Source organism: Carcharhinus amblyrhynchos, chromosome 9, assembly GCF_965287045.1.
Source record: "Carcharhinus amblyrhynchos chromosome 9, sCarAmb.v2.hapA, whole genome shotgun sequence".
NCBI lineage: Eukaryota > Metazoa > Chordata > Chondrichthyes > Carcharhiniformes > Carcharhinidae > Carcharhinus > Carcharhinus amblyrhynchos.
Window position 1 is genome coordinate 55,101,613 of NC_137332.1, and position 19,406 is coordinate 55,121,018.

General features: G+C 40.2%; 2 protein-coding genes across 4 annotated transcripts in view; one reads left to right on the forward strand and one right to left on the reverse strand.

The window, feature by feature from the left end:
- Nucleotides 1–5,011, forward strand: part of ncf2 (neutrophil cytosolic factor 2) — a 56,666-nt gene extending 51,655 nt beyond the window's left edge. Inside the window, exon 15 of the mRNA XM_080195707.1 lies at nt 4,290–5,011. Coding sequence (XP_080051833.1) covers nt 4,290–4,396 — 107 coding nt within the window. The 3' untranslated portion in view covers nt 4,397–5,011. The remainder of the gene's footprint in view (nt 1–4,289) is intronic.
- A 3,168-nt stretch (nt 5,012–8,179) lies between these two features.
- smg7 (SMG7 nonsense mediated mRNA decay factor) overlaps nt 8,180–19,406 on the reverse strand; it is a 137,989-nt gene continuing 126,762 nt past the window's right edge. For all 3 annotated transcript variants that reach the window (XM_080195709.1, XM_080195708.1, XM_080195710.1), the window contains 4 exons: nt 17,519–17,678; nt 16,773–16,946; nt 15,533–15,681; nt 8,180–10,488 (listed from right to left, as the gene is read on the reverse strand). In XM_080195709.1, the coding sequence (XP_080051835.1) occupies nt 10,375–10,488; nt 15,533–15,681; nt 16,773–16,946; nt 17,519–17,678 (597 nt within the window). In that variant the 3' untranslated portion in view covers nt 8,180–10,374. The remainder of the gene's footprint in view (nt 10,489–15,532; nt 15,682–16,772; nt 16,947–17,518; nt 17,679–19,406) is intronic.

Here is a 19,406-nt window from a genome sequence, read left to right on the forward strand (position 1 = left end):
TATTTTCACACTTTCTAGAATTGCTAACACCGCCTCCTTATGAATCTCAATCCCATCTAGTCCAAGAGCCTGTATCTCAATATTCTCCTCAACTACATTGACATTTTCCTGCATCAATACCAAGAAAAAAATATTTAGTGCCTTTCCTCTTTCTTCAGACTCCACGCACAACTTCCCACTACTGTCCTTGACTGGCCCTAATCTTGCCAGAATCATTCTTTTACTTGTGACATACCTATAGAAAGCTTTAGGGTTTTCCTTGATCCTATCTGCCAAAGACTTCTCGTGTCCTCTTCTGGCTCTTCTTAACTCTCTCTTTAGGCCCTTCCTGGCTAACTTGTAACTCTCCAGTGCCCTAATTGAGCCTTCACGTCTCATCTTTACATAAGTCTCCTTCTTCCTCTTCACAAGAGATTCAACTTCCTTAGTAAACTACGGTTCCCTCGCTCGACCACTTCCTCCCTGCCTGACAGGTACATATTTATCAAGGACACACAGCTGCTCCTTGAACAAGTTCCACATTTCAATTGTGCCCATCCCCTGCAGTTTCCTTCTCCAACCAATGTATCCTAAATCTTGCCTAATTACCTCAATTTCTTTCCCTCAGCTATAACTTTTGCCCTTTGGTATATACCTATCCCTTTCCATCACTAAGGTAAACATAACCGAATTGTGGTCACTATCACCAAAGTGCTCACCTACCAAGTCTCACACCTGATCTGGTTCATTACCCAGTACCAAATCCAATGTGGCCTCGCCTCTTGTTGGCCTATCTATATACTGTGTCAGGAAACCTTCCTGCACACATTGGATTAAAACTGACTCCTCTAAAGTACTCGAACTATAGCTTTTCCAGTTAATATTTGTAAAGTTAAAGTCCCCCATAACAACTATCCTGTTACTTTCACTCCTATCCAGAATCACATTTGCAATCCTTTCCTCTACATCACTGGAACTTTGAGGCCTATATAAAAAAAAATTCCCAGCAGGGTGACCTCCTTTCCTGTTCCTAATCTCAGCCCATACTACCTCAGTAGACAAGTCCTCATCAAATGTCCTTTCTGCCACCATAATACTGTCCTTGACTAACAATGCCACATTTCCCCCCCTTTTTTTTTTAACCACCTTCCCTGCTCTTACTGAAACATCTAAACCCTGGAACCTGCAACAACCATTCCTGTCCCTGCTCTATCCATGTCTCTGAAATGGCTGCAACATCAAAGTCCCAGGTACCAACCCAGGCTGCAAGTTCACCCACCTTATTCCATATGCTCCTAGCGTTAAGGTATACACACTTCAAACCACCCACCTGCCTGCCAGTACACTCCTGTGACCTAGAAACTTTATCCATGACCTCCCTACTCTCAACCTCCTGTACACTGGAGCTACAATTCAGGTTCCCATCCCCCTTCTGAATCAGTTTAAACTGTCCCAAAGAGCATTGGTGTAATTCCTCTCCACCACCCCCCACCCCCAAGATATTGGTACCCCTCTGGTTCAGGTGTAGACCATCCCTTTTGTTGGAGGTTCCACCTACCCCAGAATGACTCAAATTGTCGTCCAGATATCTGAAACCCTCCCTCCTGCATCATCCCTTTTAGCCATGTGTTCAAACGCTCTCTCTCTCTATTCTTCTCCTCACTATCATGTGGCACAGGTAACAAAGCAGAGATAACAACTCTGTTTGTTCTAGCCCTAAGCTTTCACTCTAACTCCCTGAATTTGTCTTACATCCCTATCCCTTTTCCTACCTATGTCATTGGTGCTTATGTGAACCATGACTTTGGGGCTGGTTCCCCTCCCCCTTAAGGATCCAAAGAACTCTAAAATGCCGGTAGATCTTGTCTCAGAATACCTTCTAACAACTTACCCACCACAGATGTTAGTCTCATAGGCCTGTAGTTCCCAGGCTTTTCCCTACAGCCCTTCTTAAACAAAGGCACAAACTTGTCACTCTCCAATCTTCAGGCACCTCACCTGTGGCTGTCGATGATTCAAATATCTCTGCTAGGGGACCTGCAGTTTCCTCCCACAATGTCCTGAGATGCACTTAATCAGGGCCTAGGGGGTTTGTCTACCTTGATGCACTTTAAGACTTTCATCACCTTTTTCCTCAATGTTGATATTTAACCAAAGTTCCATATAGGGTCAACATAAAATTCTGTTTTTATCTTTAAAAATATATTATTGCTTCTTTTGTTTTTGTTATGCTGTATTGACTTGCATCGCTACTTTTGTGATTTGTATTCTCAGAAGCTGTTGCTCCTCAACACTACTTGGATTCTTTCCAAATAACAGTACTGCACATTAGTGTTTAAATTAATTTGCCAATTAGATGCCCATTTCACAAGTTTGTCATCTTATTTGTTGCAGTTCATTGAGATTGTTTCTACTTCCTAATATAAATTGTAGACAGTAGCACTGATGAAAGTGCATGAAAGATGAATGCCAGTGCCTTAGTTTCTATTATATTTAATCTTCTATGATCTCATGGACTACCAGAAGCTGTCTGTTTCAATCCTCTATAATTTTAAATACCCATGCCATTTTAAAAAGGATGTGATTTTGCATGCTTTTCATATTTATTTCTTGTAACAGGCAACAATCTAGTTAATTGAATTAAACCTTCAAATATCCTTTCTATACTGCAAAAGGACTTGCATTTATAAAGCACTTTGAAATGCCAATGGTCATGAAGTGTTTTGCATCCAAGGAGGTACTTTTTTGAAGTATAGTCACGACTGTAATTAATACAAGAAACATGGCAGCTAATTTAACACACAGCAAGTTTCCATATAGTGGTAATTTGATCATTTAAGTTCATTTTATTAGTGTCAAAAGTAAGCTGACAACACAAGGAAATTACTGTGAAAATCCATAGTCACCATCATCACACTTTGGCACCTGTTCAGGTACACTGAGGGAGAATTTTAGCATGGCCAATGCACATCTTTCACAGTGGAAAGAAACAGGAGGAAACCTGTGCAGACACTGATCCAAGCTAGGACTCGAACCCAGGTCCTTTGCACTGAGAGGCAGTGTTAAACATTGTGCTACGGCCATCTATTCTTTATAAATGTTCATTGAAGGATAAATATTGGCCAGATTAGATTCACTTCCCTGCTCCTCTTCAAAATAGGGCCATGTGATCTCTCATACCCACCTCAGCACAAAAAGAAAATTACATCAGAGGAACAGGCCCTTCAGCCCTCCAAGCCTGCATTGACAATGCTGCCTGACTGATCTAAAACCAACTTCCCTTCCAGGGGCCATATCCCTCATTCCCATCCTATTCATGTAGTTATCCAGCCACCCTTAAAAGTCACTATCATATCTGCTTCCACACAGAAGATCTAAGTTTAACATCTCAATTGAAAGGTGTTAAGCTCCAAGCATAATAATCCTTCAGTATTGCAGTGGAACATTGGGATTTTCACACTTAATCCTTGGAAGGGGACCTAAACCCAGAATCTTATAATTCACAGTCGAGACACACTACAAATGTAGTGGCTCCTTGCATCAAATTAGCTACTTTTTAATTATAACCTTAGTGACTAGAGCTGCTATTTCACAGCACTGAGTCATTTTATAAAAATGCATAATTTAAAACTTACTGACATTGAATTCCATCTGTCATCTTTATTCATTCCCCCACACATCTTAACATTCCTTTGAAGGTTCGGGTTTGGCCTTGGACAAATGCCACAGGTACATCTGCTAATTTCAACACCCTCTAACTGCCCCTAACTGCTGGTTTATTCTTCTCCTTCATGGTTCCAAGATGTCAGACCATGCCACATTATTTTCCTTTAGCTTAACTAAAATATCCATCATAATAACCTTCTTTCTACACTCACCTCACTCAGCCACTTCCAAGTTCACCTCTTGAAAATAATTGGACTGAGGCAAAGTCTTTCTTAAATACCACTGTCATTTACTGTATTTTCAAATGGACAACTTTCTCCACTTTAGGTTCCTCACTTTTATTTTTATTTACTAATATACTTGACTGTTCCTTTTGATTCCCCATACATTAATATTTTATCTTTGGAAGCCTAATATTAGCACTGGCATTTTGAAGAGGAACACAGACATTTGTTGATGTATAGATGTTCACTTTTGTGAAAGTTAGGAGAACTGAAGGCTTGTTCTGCAATTATGAATCAATGAAGATATATATTCATCATACATTGATAGTCACAAATGTACGTTTCTTTGAAGTCAAACTTCATATCTAATTTCAAACCTGTGTTTTAACATACTTTCACAACTTTTGCTTTCTTCCACAGTAAACAATAATTGGCTGGAAGGACAATGCAAAGGAAACACTGGTATCTTCCCAGCATCATTTGTCAAAGAATTAAGCATGGCTGAAATTATGATTTCAGGAATGTAAAGCACATGTAAATGTGTGCAGGTTTCAAAGTGGTTCCTTTCTCCTCAGGTTATAGGAGAATGATTATCCACAGATAAGGTTATTTAGTGGATTGAATTTTTTTAATTTAATTGTGTGTTTTGATAAGAGTTTGGATTTGCTTGTGAATGTTGCCAAAGGATAGAGAAAATGCTGAGTTTCCTTTGTTTATTGTATTGCAAGGCAACGTAGTACAACTAGTTTGCACCACTCAAATTGTATTGTGCAAGTCAGAACGTGTAGTTAAGTACAACTACACTGCAGACCTCCTGGATTACATCTAACTGCTCAAAACATCTCCTGTTCACAAAAATGTTTGTCTTGAAAGCCCTTAGTTAGTCTTAACTATGAACAAGAATGCAAAGTCGAATTGTTTGGCTGTTGCATAGATTCTGTTCTCGAATGACAAAACAAAATTCTAAATTTTTACTTCAGAGGAATCAAGGATTCCAAAACATAGACATTATTTCAGCAGTAACAAAATATAAATGAACCCATAATGGATTAGATTAGTTTTCTTTCATGCATCAGTTGTTGCTTGCTTGCTTACTTGGTAATGGAGTATTTTTCTCACTGAAGCTAAATGAATATGTTTACAGCATCACCTGTCTTCAATGACTGGGATTACATTGGCCATCTTCCCTAATCAACCAAGTGACTGAAATGTATTTGAACAATCAGATTACATTTTTTTTACATAAGAACATAAGAAATAGGAGCAGGAGTAGGCCATCTAGCCCTTCGAGCCTGCCCTGCCATTCAATAAGATCATGGCCGATCTGTTGTGGCTCAGTTCCACAGTCCCACCCTCTCCCCCATAACCCTCTCGCTTATCAAAAACCCATCAACCCATGTCTTAAAAATATTGAGCGAGGCAGCCTCCACCACTTCAACGGGCAGAGACTTCGAGATTCACCACCCTTTGAGTGAAGAAGTTCCTCCTCAACTCTGTTCTAAATCCACCCCCCCCCCCCCCCCCCACCCCTTTATCTTGAGGCTGTGCCCCTGAGTGGGAAGAGTCTCTCCACCTCTATCCTTCTATGAGAGTTTAATAATACATTTAGGTTTTGCAAAGAGAGTAAACTATAGTTCCTTGCATGGATGGCATTCTCTATGTTGACAAAGTCCAGGATATTCAAATTTACTGACTAAGTTTCTTTGACCCAGGAACCTAAGAAAACTTGTTCTGAAATTCAGGGCTGTTGCTAAAGTACTAACGTGGTTGTTTCAAGGACAGCAACAGTTTTTACAAACAATCTAATTTAATGTCTTTCCTTTGTGTGGTTACAGATACAATGCTTTCTTTCTCCCCAAAGTCATGTCTATAAAAAGTACAATAAATTATTACACATCCATTTTTCAGCTTCATCTGAACTTCATCCTTCACCTCATCAACTATGAGGTTGAACCACTGTTCACAACCATATTGGGCCCCAGGATGAGCTTCCAACCTTATATCCACACCATTACCAAAATCATCTATTTCCACCTCCCTAACATCATCTGCCTCAATTCATCTGCTGCTGAAATTCCCATCCATGCCTTGGTTACCTATAGACTTGACTATTCAAGACAATCCTGATCAGCCTCCCATCTTCCATCCTCAGAGCTATGTTATTCAAAACTCTCCTGCCTATGTCCTAACTTACATCAAGTTCCCATCCACTGATGCACAACAGATCAATTTTGAAATTCTCATTGTGGTTTTCAAACATCTGTAATTGTATACCTCACTCTCCCTTTTGTCATTCATCTTAAATTGATATCCTTGTATTCTTGTTCTTTCCATCAATGGAAATTTCTCACTATATTCTGACTCAATCTCTCACATTTTAGAGCACCTCTTTATCAAAAGCTCTCTCAACCTCCCCAGCTACTTCAATCTATTCCCCTAACTAAAGTCCATTCATCCCTGAAACCATTCTACAGTGAGATTTAGCATTTCACATCCTTCCTAAAGTGTGGTGCTCAGAATCAGAAACAAAACTCCAGTTGAGACCAAACCATCCATAAAGGTTCTTCATAACCTCATTTTTTGTATTTTATGGCTCTATTTACAAAGCCTGTGATTTTTTTTTTAAACTGCTTTTGCAACCTGCTTTGTCACCTTAGATGATTTGTGCTCATATATTCCTTGGTTCCTCTACTCCTGAACTCCTTTTAAAATTGTATACATGGTTTATATTGCCTCAATAAGTAACATGGGAGGGGTCATTTGGCACTAATAAATACAATCTGTTGTGAAATTGCCAATTGTCCTTACCATTTTGTTTTTCCCATAGCTTTATTGCACAAATAAATGAAGATTCTAACAGATTCTGCAGTCTGCAGCATGTTTTCTGCCGGCATTTTTTCAATAAATGTTAACACCATCAGTCAAAGCAACGTTAAAACTGAGAATCACTAAGGAGGTTGTACAACATCTAATTCGCTTCACCACTTAACAGCTCTCCAGGGAGCACTCAAGTTTGCAAAAACGTGTAAACTTAAAAGAATGGGCTCAACAAGCAACATTATTCACTCTTCTGTGATTAAGTATATTAAGTTTCAACACATTTGGTTATTCAAATCATTGAACATCAAGTCTCATGAGAATTTTTGGAAGGCTATTTTCTTTTTTGCTGGCAAAAGAGAGCAGGTGGAATTTTACTGGATTGACCCACCCACTGATTTCTCAGCTCTCACAATTTTACAAGAGCTGGATTTCTGGTGAGACACTGAATAACTTATTTAAATATACTGAAATACTTACTTGCATGTTCTTACTGAGCCCAGCACTCAATCATCCAGGCTCACTAGTTTTATGGCCTTGTCAAGATGTTCCCACCAGCAAGAAAAACACCTGCTCCCCATGAATGGATAACAATCGTATTGCCCTCACTGGTGGAACCAGAGGGCATTGAGGAAACCCCCCCAGGGAGGCAGAGGATGAGGGGGTGCCCCTTGCAGTGCCAGCCTGACACCTTGGCACTGCCCACCAGGTAGTGCCAGGGGTGGGGACCTGTAGGTGGGGGCATGAAGCAGGCAGCCTGATCCAGGGTGGGGGGAGCATGGGGTGCTGCCACCCTGTACCGTTATTGGATTTTGCAGGGTGGTGGTGGGGAGGAGGTAGGTCACAGGCCTCTGCAATTACCCCAGAGCAAACCCACACACATGGAGAATGTGTGAACGCCAAATAGTGACCCGAAGCCAGAACTGAACCCAGGACTCCGGTGTTGAGACAGCAATGCTAACTGATAAACAGCATCTTTGACAATCCACCAGTACTGTACCAGAGAATCTTAGAGACTTTTGTGCTCAGGTTCTGGAGTGGGACTTAAACACAACCTTCTGACTCAGATAGGAGTGCTTCCAACTGAGTCACAGCTGAAATGCTGTTCATGGGCAGCAAGTCATAATGAGGTCACATGACACCAGGTTACAATCCAACAAGCTTTTGGAGCACTGCTCCTTTGAAGGAACAGCATTCGGAACACTTGTGATTTCAAATAAACTGTTGGACTATAACCTGGCGTCATGTGACCTCTCACCTTGTCCACCCCAGTCCAACACTGGCCTCTCCACATCATGGACTTTATATACAAGCACAGGGTGTTCCGCTATGCTATTCAATGCTGGAGACATCAGACACAAGCCCAATTCTCAATCATTCTTAGAAAGGCTCACTACATAGCAGCCTGGAATCCTGCTGATGTCCACTCTACATAACTTAAAAGAAAATGTAGACAATTATGAAAATTGAAGTAGCACACAACACAACATATCTTGCATGTTTAACAGTATTTAATGTAAGTTTAGCACCACACCAATGTTTGTAGATTTTTCCTTCAAAGATCATTCTTAAAGGAAAACACTGTGCACAGAAGAACAAGTGATTAAACATAAACAGTTTTATTTAGAACATGGTTTCATTTATTGAAGGCAAAGCTGATTCCAGCAATTGCTGCACAAGTTCTTACACAAAAAAGACATGAACACAAAAGCTTAGAACAGAAACCATTTTTTTTTCAAGGGCCCTATAATCTTTCTTGCAGTGCTCCTGTTCCCCAGAAATATAATTATTCCGAACAGCATACATGCATGCAGGATGTGAATTCATGCCCTGGTACTTTTGCTAACCGCCTGGGACTTATCAGCTCAGTGAATAGGCCTGGGGGAGACGTGGTGATTCAGTACCAGAGTAGTTTTAGGGTTAGGTGACCAAAACGGTGGAATGTTTCAGTGGGTTGGCTGTGGAGCTGCGCTTCTAACCGTGGTGCAGAGCACTGTTTGACTTAAAAAAAAATACTCAGTGGGAGTTGTCTTGGTTGTTTTCTATCAGTCTTCACTACTGTGCAGAGGTTGTTATACACCATTTCCCTAAAAAAAATTCCTTTTCTCCACTTCTTCCTAGTGTTGCACTTCATTCCAACCTGGCCTGAATTGTCCTAGCACCCACCTGAGTTCCATACTTTCCCCACAAGCATGAGACATTGGTTTTGAACAGTTCAGTTACTCAGACATGTAACTCTTCCATCCCTAAATAAGAACAGAAAGAAATGTATTCCTACACAGTTACATCAGCTTTTGCCATTAGAAATTCAACTGAAATCGAGTTTTGACTGAAAATATTTTCATTACTGCGACTTAAAGAATGGCTTTAACAGGCATTTTCCATGTGAGTCTGCAAACGATACATTCAGATCTTTCCACAAAGCTCAAAAAGGACAGAAATGTTTGTTACATTCAAGAGCCTGAAATTTTACTGATATGATGACCACAGTGTATGACCCATGCTTTTCATATATTTTCTTAAATCGTAAATGGGAGTAGCAGGTGGCCACAAGCATCAACACACACCCACAAGTACAAGTGGCCCACATACTCACTCACACACACCTGCTTTGTGTCCCGTTTTGCTGAACCAGCAGCATTGCTGGACCCTTTTTCCACTTTGAAAGACACTGCCAAATTGGGAATAAAAATTACCATCAGACAGAAGCCGACAAAAGCTGTTCTTATCTAGTAATTAAAAGAAGCCTGAACTAGAACTAAATAGATAAATTAACCCCTTTCAAGGTTGGTATGCTATAGTAAAATTTATAGCTACTGTTATAATCAAAAACCACTAATTTAAAATCCTTAGCAATTACTGCTTTTTTGTTTTAAGCAGAGCTCTCTGCTGCACGTCTTATCACCATTTTAGCTAGGACTGCTACAGAACAGTATCACAAGTATTTAATATTGTAATTACTACTGCAGCTATAGACATTAACGACTAGTTTTTCCTTTAAAAAATCTATTAGCTAAAGGTGCAGTGATGTGAAGCTGTTTTCAAACACACAAAACCCTTGCCTGTCTGAAAAGTTGCCTTCATATAAATTCACTAACAGAATGCCTCCACACATCCTTATGTAATAGGTTTGAGGAAAGCTGACAAATGGGCCAGTGTCACTACATTTAGAGATTACAAGCACACCTGTTCCTTAACAGAGCAGAAAATGATCACTCTCAAAAACCAAGATGATAGAGGATTTAAAAAACGTAACCACGTCCTCACTAGCAGAGCATTCATTAGTTGATTCTCCTCGTTTTTTTTTTACAATGCAACACTACTTCAGCCCACTTGATTTTTCCTTCCCCATCTCATCTCCCTCCATTGCCCAACCATATTAGAGATGTATAAAATGGAGAGGAACATAGGAGATCTTTGAGCAGAATCAAGTGTTTAGGAGATAACTGAGTGAGACAGGTGATGGACCTTCCTCTGGAAGTGACAGGAAGCATGTAATGTTCTTTTTTTGTTTTTTTCCTCAGCAGCAGCTTTGTGCACACGCAGCACTGGTGGAGTGCTTACGCCCTCTCATCAGCAAGAAAACAGAGGGGAGAGGGCTGCCACCTGCAGGGGACCGTGGGTTGTAATGCAAACCCAACATGCCTTGAGTTGTGTAACCTGGATTCACCGGTCATGCCATTGTGCCTCAGTGTGGTGGGTTCAGTGTGCCGAGTCCTCGCTGTTGCTTCTGTTTCTGCTGCATTAGCAACTGCTCCAGTGCAGAGGGTCCAGGATGCATCATTGAACTTGACCAGATTGACTGAAAAGGGAAAGGGAGGGTGGTGGTAGGTAGGGGGGAAAGGGGGAAAGAGAGAGAGAAGGAGAAGAAAAGAGAAAAATAAAGAAAACTGTTTATTACGGAAATTCAACAGCCTATAAAAAGGAAAATATTTGAGTAAAGTAGTATGGACATTGAGCCCCAGTTGGGAGAATAAGCTTTCTTCCCTGAGACCCAATTCCTGCCAAGTGAATAAATGCTGTTCAACTAATGTCACATCTGCTGACTTAGTCCAAAATTAGTTATTTACTTCTCGGATGCTGGATATCGTTACTAAAATATTGCAAGAAACTTTGCATTCTAGAAAATATCAAAAGTGAAATGTATTAAACCATTGTTATATTCAGCTTGCCCTTAGTGCGACTATATATTTTTAAAATGTATTTTTGGCATGAGGGAGTAAATTGAGGCTGGAAATTTAGTGCCCGAATTTGACAAAGCTTAGGTGATTTGCTAGATTACTTTGGAAATCAACTCAGTCAACCATTTTGGTGTATGACAAGACTTACACATACGTCAGACCATCCATGAACATTTCCTTCCGTAAATAACATGAACGAACCACTGGGCTTTTAGGGCAAACCAACAGTTTCATGGTTTCCTTTAAAACCTGGTTTTATTTCCAAATTTTATTAAATCTCATTAGAAATCCTCAAACTGTCACTGAGATTTGAACACTCAATCTTTGGATTATTAATCCAGGCCTCTAGATCATCAGTTCAGTAAAATAACTGCAAAGCTGCCATTCCCACTATATGTTTTAGGCTATCTTGAAATATAATAACTACTCTCAAAAGATTACTTTTATCAGCAATATTATTCCAGAAGGAATGAACGAATTAGTATGTATAAACCACCTTTCACATTCTGATGACATGTTACACAGCTAATAAGGTACTTTTTAATCTTCTGGTCAATGTTGCAGAAAAATGAAGCAGCCTATTTACACCCAGAAACAGCAATAAGATAAATCAGATAATATTTTCTGAGGCTGAGACTGTCGGTTGAGGGAAAGTCTTAACTACCTAAACTTACTTGCAACTCTATTTGCTTCTCCACTCATCCTTGGAAAAAATTAGTAATAGTTCCAAGGATTTAGTAAAGAGGTAGTGCTGAGTAGGCTAATGGGACTAAAGGTAGACAAGTCCCCTGGTCCGGATGGAATGCATCCCAGGGTACTAAAAGAAACAGCAGAAGTAATAGCAAATGCATTAGTTGTAATTTATCAAAATTCGCTGGACTCTGGAGAGATGCCAGCTGATTGGAAAACAGCTAATGTAACGTCACTGTTTAAAAAGGAGGTAGACAAAAGGCAGGTAACTACAGGCTGGTTAACTTAATATCTATAGTTGGGAAAATGCTGGAATCTATCAAGGAAGAAATAGCAGGACACCTGGAAAAGAATGGTTCGATCAAGCAGACACAGCATGGATTCATGAAGGGAAAGTCACATTTGACTAATTTACTGGAATTTTGAGGGCATAACGAGTGCAGTTGACAGGGGTGAACTAGTAGATGTGGTGTATTTAGATTTTCAGAAGGCATTCAATAAGGTGCCTCACAAAAGGTTGCTGCATAAGATAAAGGTGCACGGAGTTGGGGGTAAAGCTAAGTGGACTGATGACTGGTTATCTAACAGAAAGCAGAGTGTCGGAATGGGTGCTTTTCTGGTTGGCAGTGATTAGTGGTGTGCCGCAGGAATCAGTGTTGGGGCCTCAATTATTTACCATATACATAGATGATCTGGAGGAGGGAGCGAGTGTAGGGTAACAGTTTGTGGATGACAGATCAGTGGGAAAGCAAATTGCGTGGAGGACACAGTCTGTAGTGAGATTTGGATAGGCTGAGTGGGCAAGGATTTGGCAGATGGAGTATAACGTTGGTAAGTGTGAGGTTATCCACTTTGGAAGGAATAATAGTAAAATGGACTATTATTTAAATGGTGAAAAATTACAACATGCAGGGGGTCCTTGTGCATGAATTACAAAAACTCAGTTTGCAGGTGCAGCAAGTAATCAAGGCAGCAAATGGAATGTTGGCCTTTATCGTGAGAGGAATGGAGTATAAAAGCGGGGAGGTCGTGCTGCAACTGTACAAGGCACTGGTGAGGCCATCCCTAGAGTACTTCTTGCAATTTTGGTCCCCTTATTTAAGAAAGGATATATTAGCTTTGGAGGGGGTACAGAGAAGGTTCACCAGGTTGATTCCGGAGATGAGGAGAGATTGAGTAGACTGGGCCTGTACTCACTGGAGTTTAGAAGGTTGAGGGGAGATCTTATAGAGACATAAAATAATGAAGGGGCTAGACAGGGTAGAAGCAGCGAGGTTATTTCCACTTACAATGGAAACAAGAACTAGGGGGCATAGCCTCAAAATACAGGAGAGTGAATTTAGAACTTCTCCCAGAGGGTAGTGAATCTTCAGAATTCTCTGCCCAATGAAGCAGCAGAGGCTACATCGTTAAATGTGTTTAAGTCACAGATAGATTTTTGACCAATAAGGGAATTAAGGGTTATGGGGAGTGGGCAGGTAAGTGGAACTGAACCCACTATCAGATCAGCCATGAACTTGTTGAATGGCGGAGCAGGCTCGAGGGGCTGGATGGCCTACTCCTGCTTCTATTTCTTTTGTTCTTAAAAATCCTCCAAGTCATTTACAACCATATTTTCAAACCTTCCGTTCACAATTACGCTTCCATAGTTGTCATTGTTAATGGCCTGACCTCAGCAAAACATTTATTCTTCCCAATCCTAGGCGTTCTTTGGGCTATGGCCCCCACTTTTGTTTCAAGACACAGTGTAGTCGGTACAATTGGTTTGGCCATCCATCACCACATCTAGTTGTGCCACATCAGGTGTCAGCTGGTCACACTCTCCTTTGCTAAATCTAACCTACACTTCAAGATCATCCTGGAGAGGAAAAACAACTCTAGGCTTCTCCATTACTGGTAGCCTCTAAACCACAGCCCCTTCCACTCTCAGCAACCAATGTGAGGTCATGAACTTCTTTGGCATTAAGCCTGAGACCATCCATTTAAATGCCTCTGCTGCTCTCCCACCTTTACATTTTGCACCAAGCTAAATCTCATCAGACATCCTCTTGCAATAGCCCTCTGGTTTCTTTCGCATTGTCCCTTGTTTCCTTTGGTTTATCCCATCATTCTCTCTCCTTGCACACTACATTCCCAATTCAAATTTCTGCTTCCAAAGTAATTGAATAGCCTTTGAAATTTGTTCCCATCTTTCATGCAACTTCCTGTCTGAACTTCCACAATTCAAGCTTTTAACCCTGTTGTATGTTCACAATGGCTCTAATTAAAGTCAAAAAAGTGACTGCTTTTGGGGCTGTGGTACATTAAACCTCAATTGCTCTGCGATCTTTGACATGGTCAACTACACCATTCTCCTTTAATGTCTCCAATCTGTTACCCAACTCAGTGGCACTTCCCTCACTTGGTTCCACTTTTAACTGTGCAATCGTAGCTAAAGCATCTTTAACGAGGGCCTCTCTTCCCATTCCTTAAGCGGAGAAGTCTCCAAGATCTTTTCTTGCCCCTTTGTACCTCATCCACATGCTACCCCTGGGCAACTAAACTGACATGGGGCAAGCTTCCAAGAATATGCTGATGAAACCCACATTATCCCTCTAGCATGTTTGATGACCTCTCCACGTCCTCTGTTGTCACACTGGGATAAAATAATGCCCTTTAGCTAACTATCTAGACTGAAGCCATAATATACACTATATCCTTGCTATCAATTTAATTCCCCACCCCAGGTTCTGCCTCAGGTGAGTCAGACTAATTACAATCTCGGATTGTCTTCAATCTCGAGTTCAATTTTCAATTCGGCATCCTCTCCTTCACAGACGATTTACTTTCACTTATTTAAAGCTACCAACTTCTGCCTCAGCCCATTTGCAGCTGAAACTCTCATCAATGCCTTTGTCACTTTCAGACTTGATTAATACAAGTCTTGGGCAGTAGTATAAGGCGTTCAAAAGCCAGCCTGTGGCCATTTTATAGCTCATTTTTTTAATGTTGAATTTTAATGCCTTTCTCTGCTGGATTCACTGAACTGAGCCACGACAGATCAGCCATGATCTGACTGAATGGCGGGGTAGGCTCGAAGGGCTAGATGGCCTACTCCTGCTCCTATTTCTTATGTTCTTATGTTCTCAAAATGGGCTGCTATAACTGACATCAGCATCTCTGTATCAGGGACAATAGAAAAAAGAACTTAGAGCCAGGCCCCTTTTCCTGGTTGCTATCCAGAATACAAAGGAGCAGAAGTCATGCTTTGGCTATACAAAGCATTGGTCAGACCACACCTTAGGATGGACATATTGGTCTTGAAGTACAGCATAAGTTTACTAGAAAGATACCTGGATTCCAAGGGTTAAATTACCAGGACAGATTATACAAGCTAGGACTGCAGTCCTGGAATTGAGATCAAGGGATAATTTGATTGTACCTTTTAAGATAAAGGGAAACAGAGAAACTAATTCCACTGGTTGGAGTCTAGAGCTAGGGGCACAGACTAAAAATTGGAGCTGGACCATTCAGGATTAAAGTCAAGAAATACACATACACACACACACAAAACGGCAGCAGAAATTCCACAAATGACAACGGAAGCTCAATGAAATTTTAATATTAAGACTGAAATTGATGGATTTGTGTTAACCAAATGTATTAAGGGATATATGAGATATATAGAGTTAGGTGGCAGAGCAGCCATGATCTCACTGAATGGCATGAGGGATTAAATTGCTTACTCCTGTTCCTACATTCTGGTGACCATTCTAGAACTATTTGGTCAGGATCAGACCTGTCTGTTGCAGTCCCAGGATTAAACAAGATCACTAACACACACTATAAAATATTAAGTACATATTCTTGAAATATGAAGAAAGTAGGGTGGTGCTGCTGTTGGGGGTGAGCGGATGCTATTTCCACCTGTGGAATCATATCCCAGGAATCTGGTAGGAGGAAGGGAAGAGGAAGGCATTTACTGAGACATCATACCTTGAAACTATCCATGAGCAACGTGGATGAATCATCCAGTGTGGTGTCTGGAGCAGCCCATGTGTTGCTAGGAGTACCACCCTGATGCCAGGTATTGTCTGAGGAGGAAGATGCAGCAGGCAGATAGTCCAGGCCAAATCCACTCATTACTGTGTTTTTGTCAAAGAATAAAACGAAGGTCAAGACTAAATACTGTATCTTAAGCAACAATTTTAATACACATTTAAAGGAAGATTAGAAGTACCAATTGTGGTAGACTATTCTGACAATTGGAAATATTTAATTTTTAAGAAAGGAGTAGTCATTGAAGTTGAAACACTATGACAAAGAAATGCTATAAGTGAAAACAGCATTTCAACCATTGCTCAAGTATAATTGTTCCTTTATAGATTTCCCTCATTGATCTTTGGTGCTTTTACGACAGTAATTACATTAACTGATGTATCTGAAAGGAAGACATTATTTATGTTGCACCTATGTCTCAAAGCCCTTCATGCAATAGGTTAACTTTGGAACCATAATGACAATGATGTTTAAGCTAGCATGGCAGCCATTCTGCACCAGTTGCATTGCATAAACAGATACCAGATTAACGACTAAATAATCTGGAGCTTTCTGGTGACTGCAGAAGAATGCCATTCAGGACATTACAGCAATTCTTTATTCTTTTTCAAAATAGTGTTTCGTGATGTTTAACAACCATATCAGCAGGCAGATGGTGATTCAAAATAATCTCACATTACAAATGTTCAAGCTTATATTAGGGTGGTGGAAAGAATGGTTCACTTTTTAACCAATGTCAAGGAAAATAGATGACTTTGGTTTTAAGAACACAGTTTCATCGATAATTTGTGTAACCATAAGAATTTTGTTATATGTTTTACATCTTCTACTCGTTGATGTAAAAGTATCTTAAAACTTAGGGCATATGTTTGGAAGGAAATACTGAGTATGACAAGGAATCCAAGAACCATTCTCCTACTTGAACTGTTTCACCATTTCAACTATACATATACAAGCAGCATCAGGCTGAATTAGTAACTCATGCAGGACAGTTCTGTCTTCAGAGTGGACAATTTTGAAAACAAACATGCACAAGTTACAGGCAATGGAATTTGTTCAGCAAGTTTAGACGTTTAAAAGGAATTCATTCTAAATAAAGAACCATTTTCTGTATATAACTGAACCACCTAGTAAAAGGCAAAGGAGATGCCAATATTTGAGGAAGCTGGGTACTTACCTGGCTTATCTGTACGTTTCATGTTCCAGCGATCAGTTAGCCTCCTCTCACTGTTGTCAGGTGTTCCAATCGGTCCAAAGCCAGAGAACGAATTCTGGTTGTGGGTTGGAGGAGAACTTGGTAAACTGCTGGGGTTAGAGGAGTGCGGAGACTGGCTTGCTGGTGTTGAGTGATCTATTATTTGAAGCAGCATGTGAAGAAAGAACAAAAAAGTGACATTTCTTGCATGCGGATGTGTAATGGCTCAGCCAAAGTTGCAAAATGGGCTGGCCCAACAGCTATCCAAACAGTTGGATTTGAACCTTGGTCCCACTCACTTGGAATTCACAATGTCATCCAGTTACCAAGGTTCTTCCTGATATATTGGGAGATATAAAAGTGGTGATATTGCTATTTTTATGAAAAATAGTAATCAGAGCCCCATAATTATTTTCTGATAATGTCATCACCTGAGCCATTATTACTGGGGCAAACAAAAAAAAGCAAAATTTTCTCTCCATTGTTAAGAGTCCAACTTGCAATTTGTTGTACAAAATATTTTCATATAAAACTTTGCATTTTCTTGATCAAAACATTTATAAAGTTGCTTAGAAGATGCTAATAAAGTTGAGGTAGATTGGCATCTCTTCACACTGAAAAAAGATGCCAAAAACAGGACTTCATAAAAAGCTACTCAATCTGAAAGGAACATTTTCCATGGCAAAAAGGATTCTTAGTAAATAAAAGCTACATTTAAAAGCACTAACCTGAGCTGGCAGGAAGAGATGGGGACCAAGGGTTTCCATCAAATAGTGAATAACAAGAGGCCTCATGGAATGCATGTGGTGGTGCATTCTCTGATTTCCCACTCGGTGCTAGATTCTTGCCATAAACTTCACTGAAAATGCTGTTATTCTGAGTGTTCTCCTGAAAGCAACAACATGGATGTAATAAGACAGTTAGAAATGGCATGCTGATAAAGTATCAAGTTAAAAAAAAAACAGTCCAATGGCATGTTTTGTAACTATCATAAAATCTGACTATTTCAATAAAGTAAAACAGACATGTTAGTAAACGGCTGCTGCAGACTGATATAACCATTCACAACTAGATTTTGGAGAGAGCTAAATTGCAGCATTACAATTTTATCCATGGTGGGTTCCAGACATTTTACTAGGTGTTTCCCCAAGGTGGGGGAAAAGGAATTAAAGGGAACAACAGCCACCTGTTTTGACAGCCATTTCATTCAAAGTGGTCACTTGACTTTGACTTCTACAAAAAAAGAAAATCTACTAGTTCCTATCCATAAATATAACTAAAATTTGGATTTCCTCCCAACACTTTCAACTTATAGTAATGAAGTTGCTGCTTTGAATAAGCACAAGTCAAAGTTAGCATTTTTGTGTTATATGAATCAGTTATTTTTTTAAAAACGGCAGCATAACAAATTCTGAAGGTCATTTGGCAGAATGCCTCATCACCAAAACTTGCAAACAAACGCTAAGACCTAGCCTGGATGGTGACCAGATCCCAGTCAGTTCCTTCCTACAAGTCTGGTGTCTCACCCCACCTGCATATTGCCCATGAGGTGACCATGGTGGGGAAGGACCTTGTCCACCTCTTTGTGGATTGTATCTTTGTAAAAAAGATCTGGAGAGACACAAGGTGGTTTTTAATCGAGGTTCATTCCGAGTAGCTCCTTGATGCAGGACTTTGTGCTCAATGGGCTTTTCCCAGGGACGAACAGAGACAAACATAAGCTGTTGCTGGAGGATCACTGACTTGGTGAAAGACACTCTGGTTCGCTTGAAACTTGGTCTTCCAGTGCAAAGAGTGGTCTCTGACTGAGTTGCAGATTGATGCATTCCTAAGGCCCAAGTGTGCTGAGAGATATCCTAAAGTTTGGGGTAACCGCCGCAGAGATGCGATGTGGAAAGGTAACTGTCTAAGACCTTTCAGCCATAATGAAATGAGGGAGGGAAAACCTCAGTTTTATGACTACACAATGTAGAATGAATATTACATGCATCGCAATTGTGTTGAAGCACTTCAGGGTGCAACTTGGTTTGTGTTGACAACTTAAATACCTTTATACTATTTGCAATGACCGTTTTGAAATGTTTAATGGTTTTTTGAAGCACCTCAAGAGTGTGACAAGATGCACATAGAAAACTTGAACATTATTGCACTGTGATGACCATTTTAAACAGCTCTTCAATATTTTACAAATGAAGTATATTTTTGCAACAGAAAAATCCAAATTCTGAATGTGCAAATATTTAAAACAACAAAAAATGCAGCTTAATAGTTTGTCATTCTGTCACTTCACTCCTTGGTATTGTCCAAGGTATTTCACAACCAATGAAATACTTTTAAACATGGCCGCTTGTTTTGTAATTAAATTCAGCAGTCAACGCGAACAGCAAAGTCTCAAATACAGCAAGGAAGAAAATGACTAACTAAGCTTTTTGATGGTGTTGACAGGATACTTCCCATCCTTTTGAAAAATAATGCTACATAAGAACATAAGAAATAGGAGCAGGAGTAGGCCATCTGGCCCTTCGAGCCTGCCCCGCCATTCAATAAGATCATGGCTGATCTGTCTTGGCTCAGTTCCACATTCCCGCCCTCTCCCCATAACCCTTAATCCCCTCT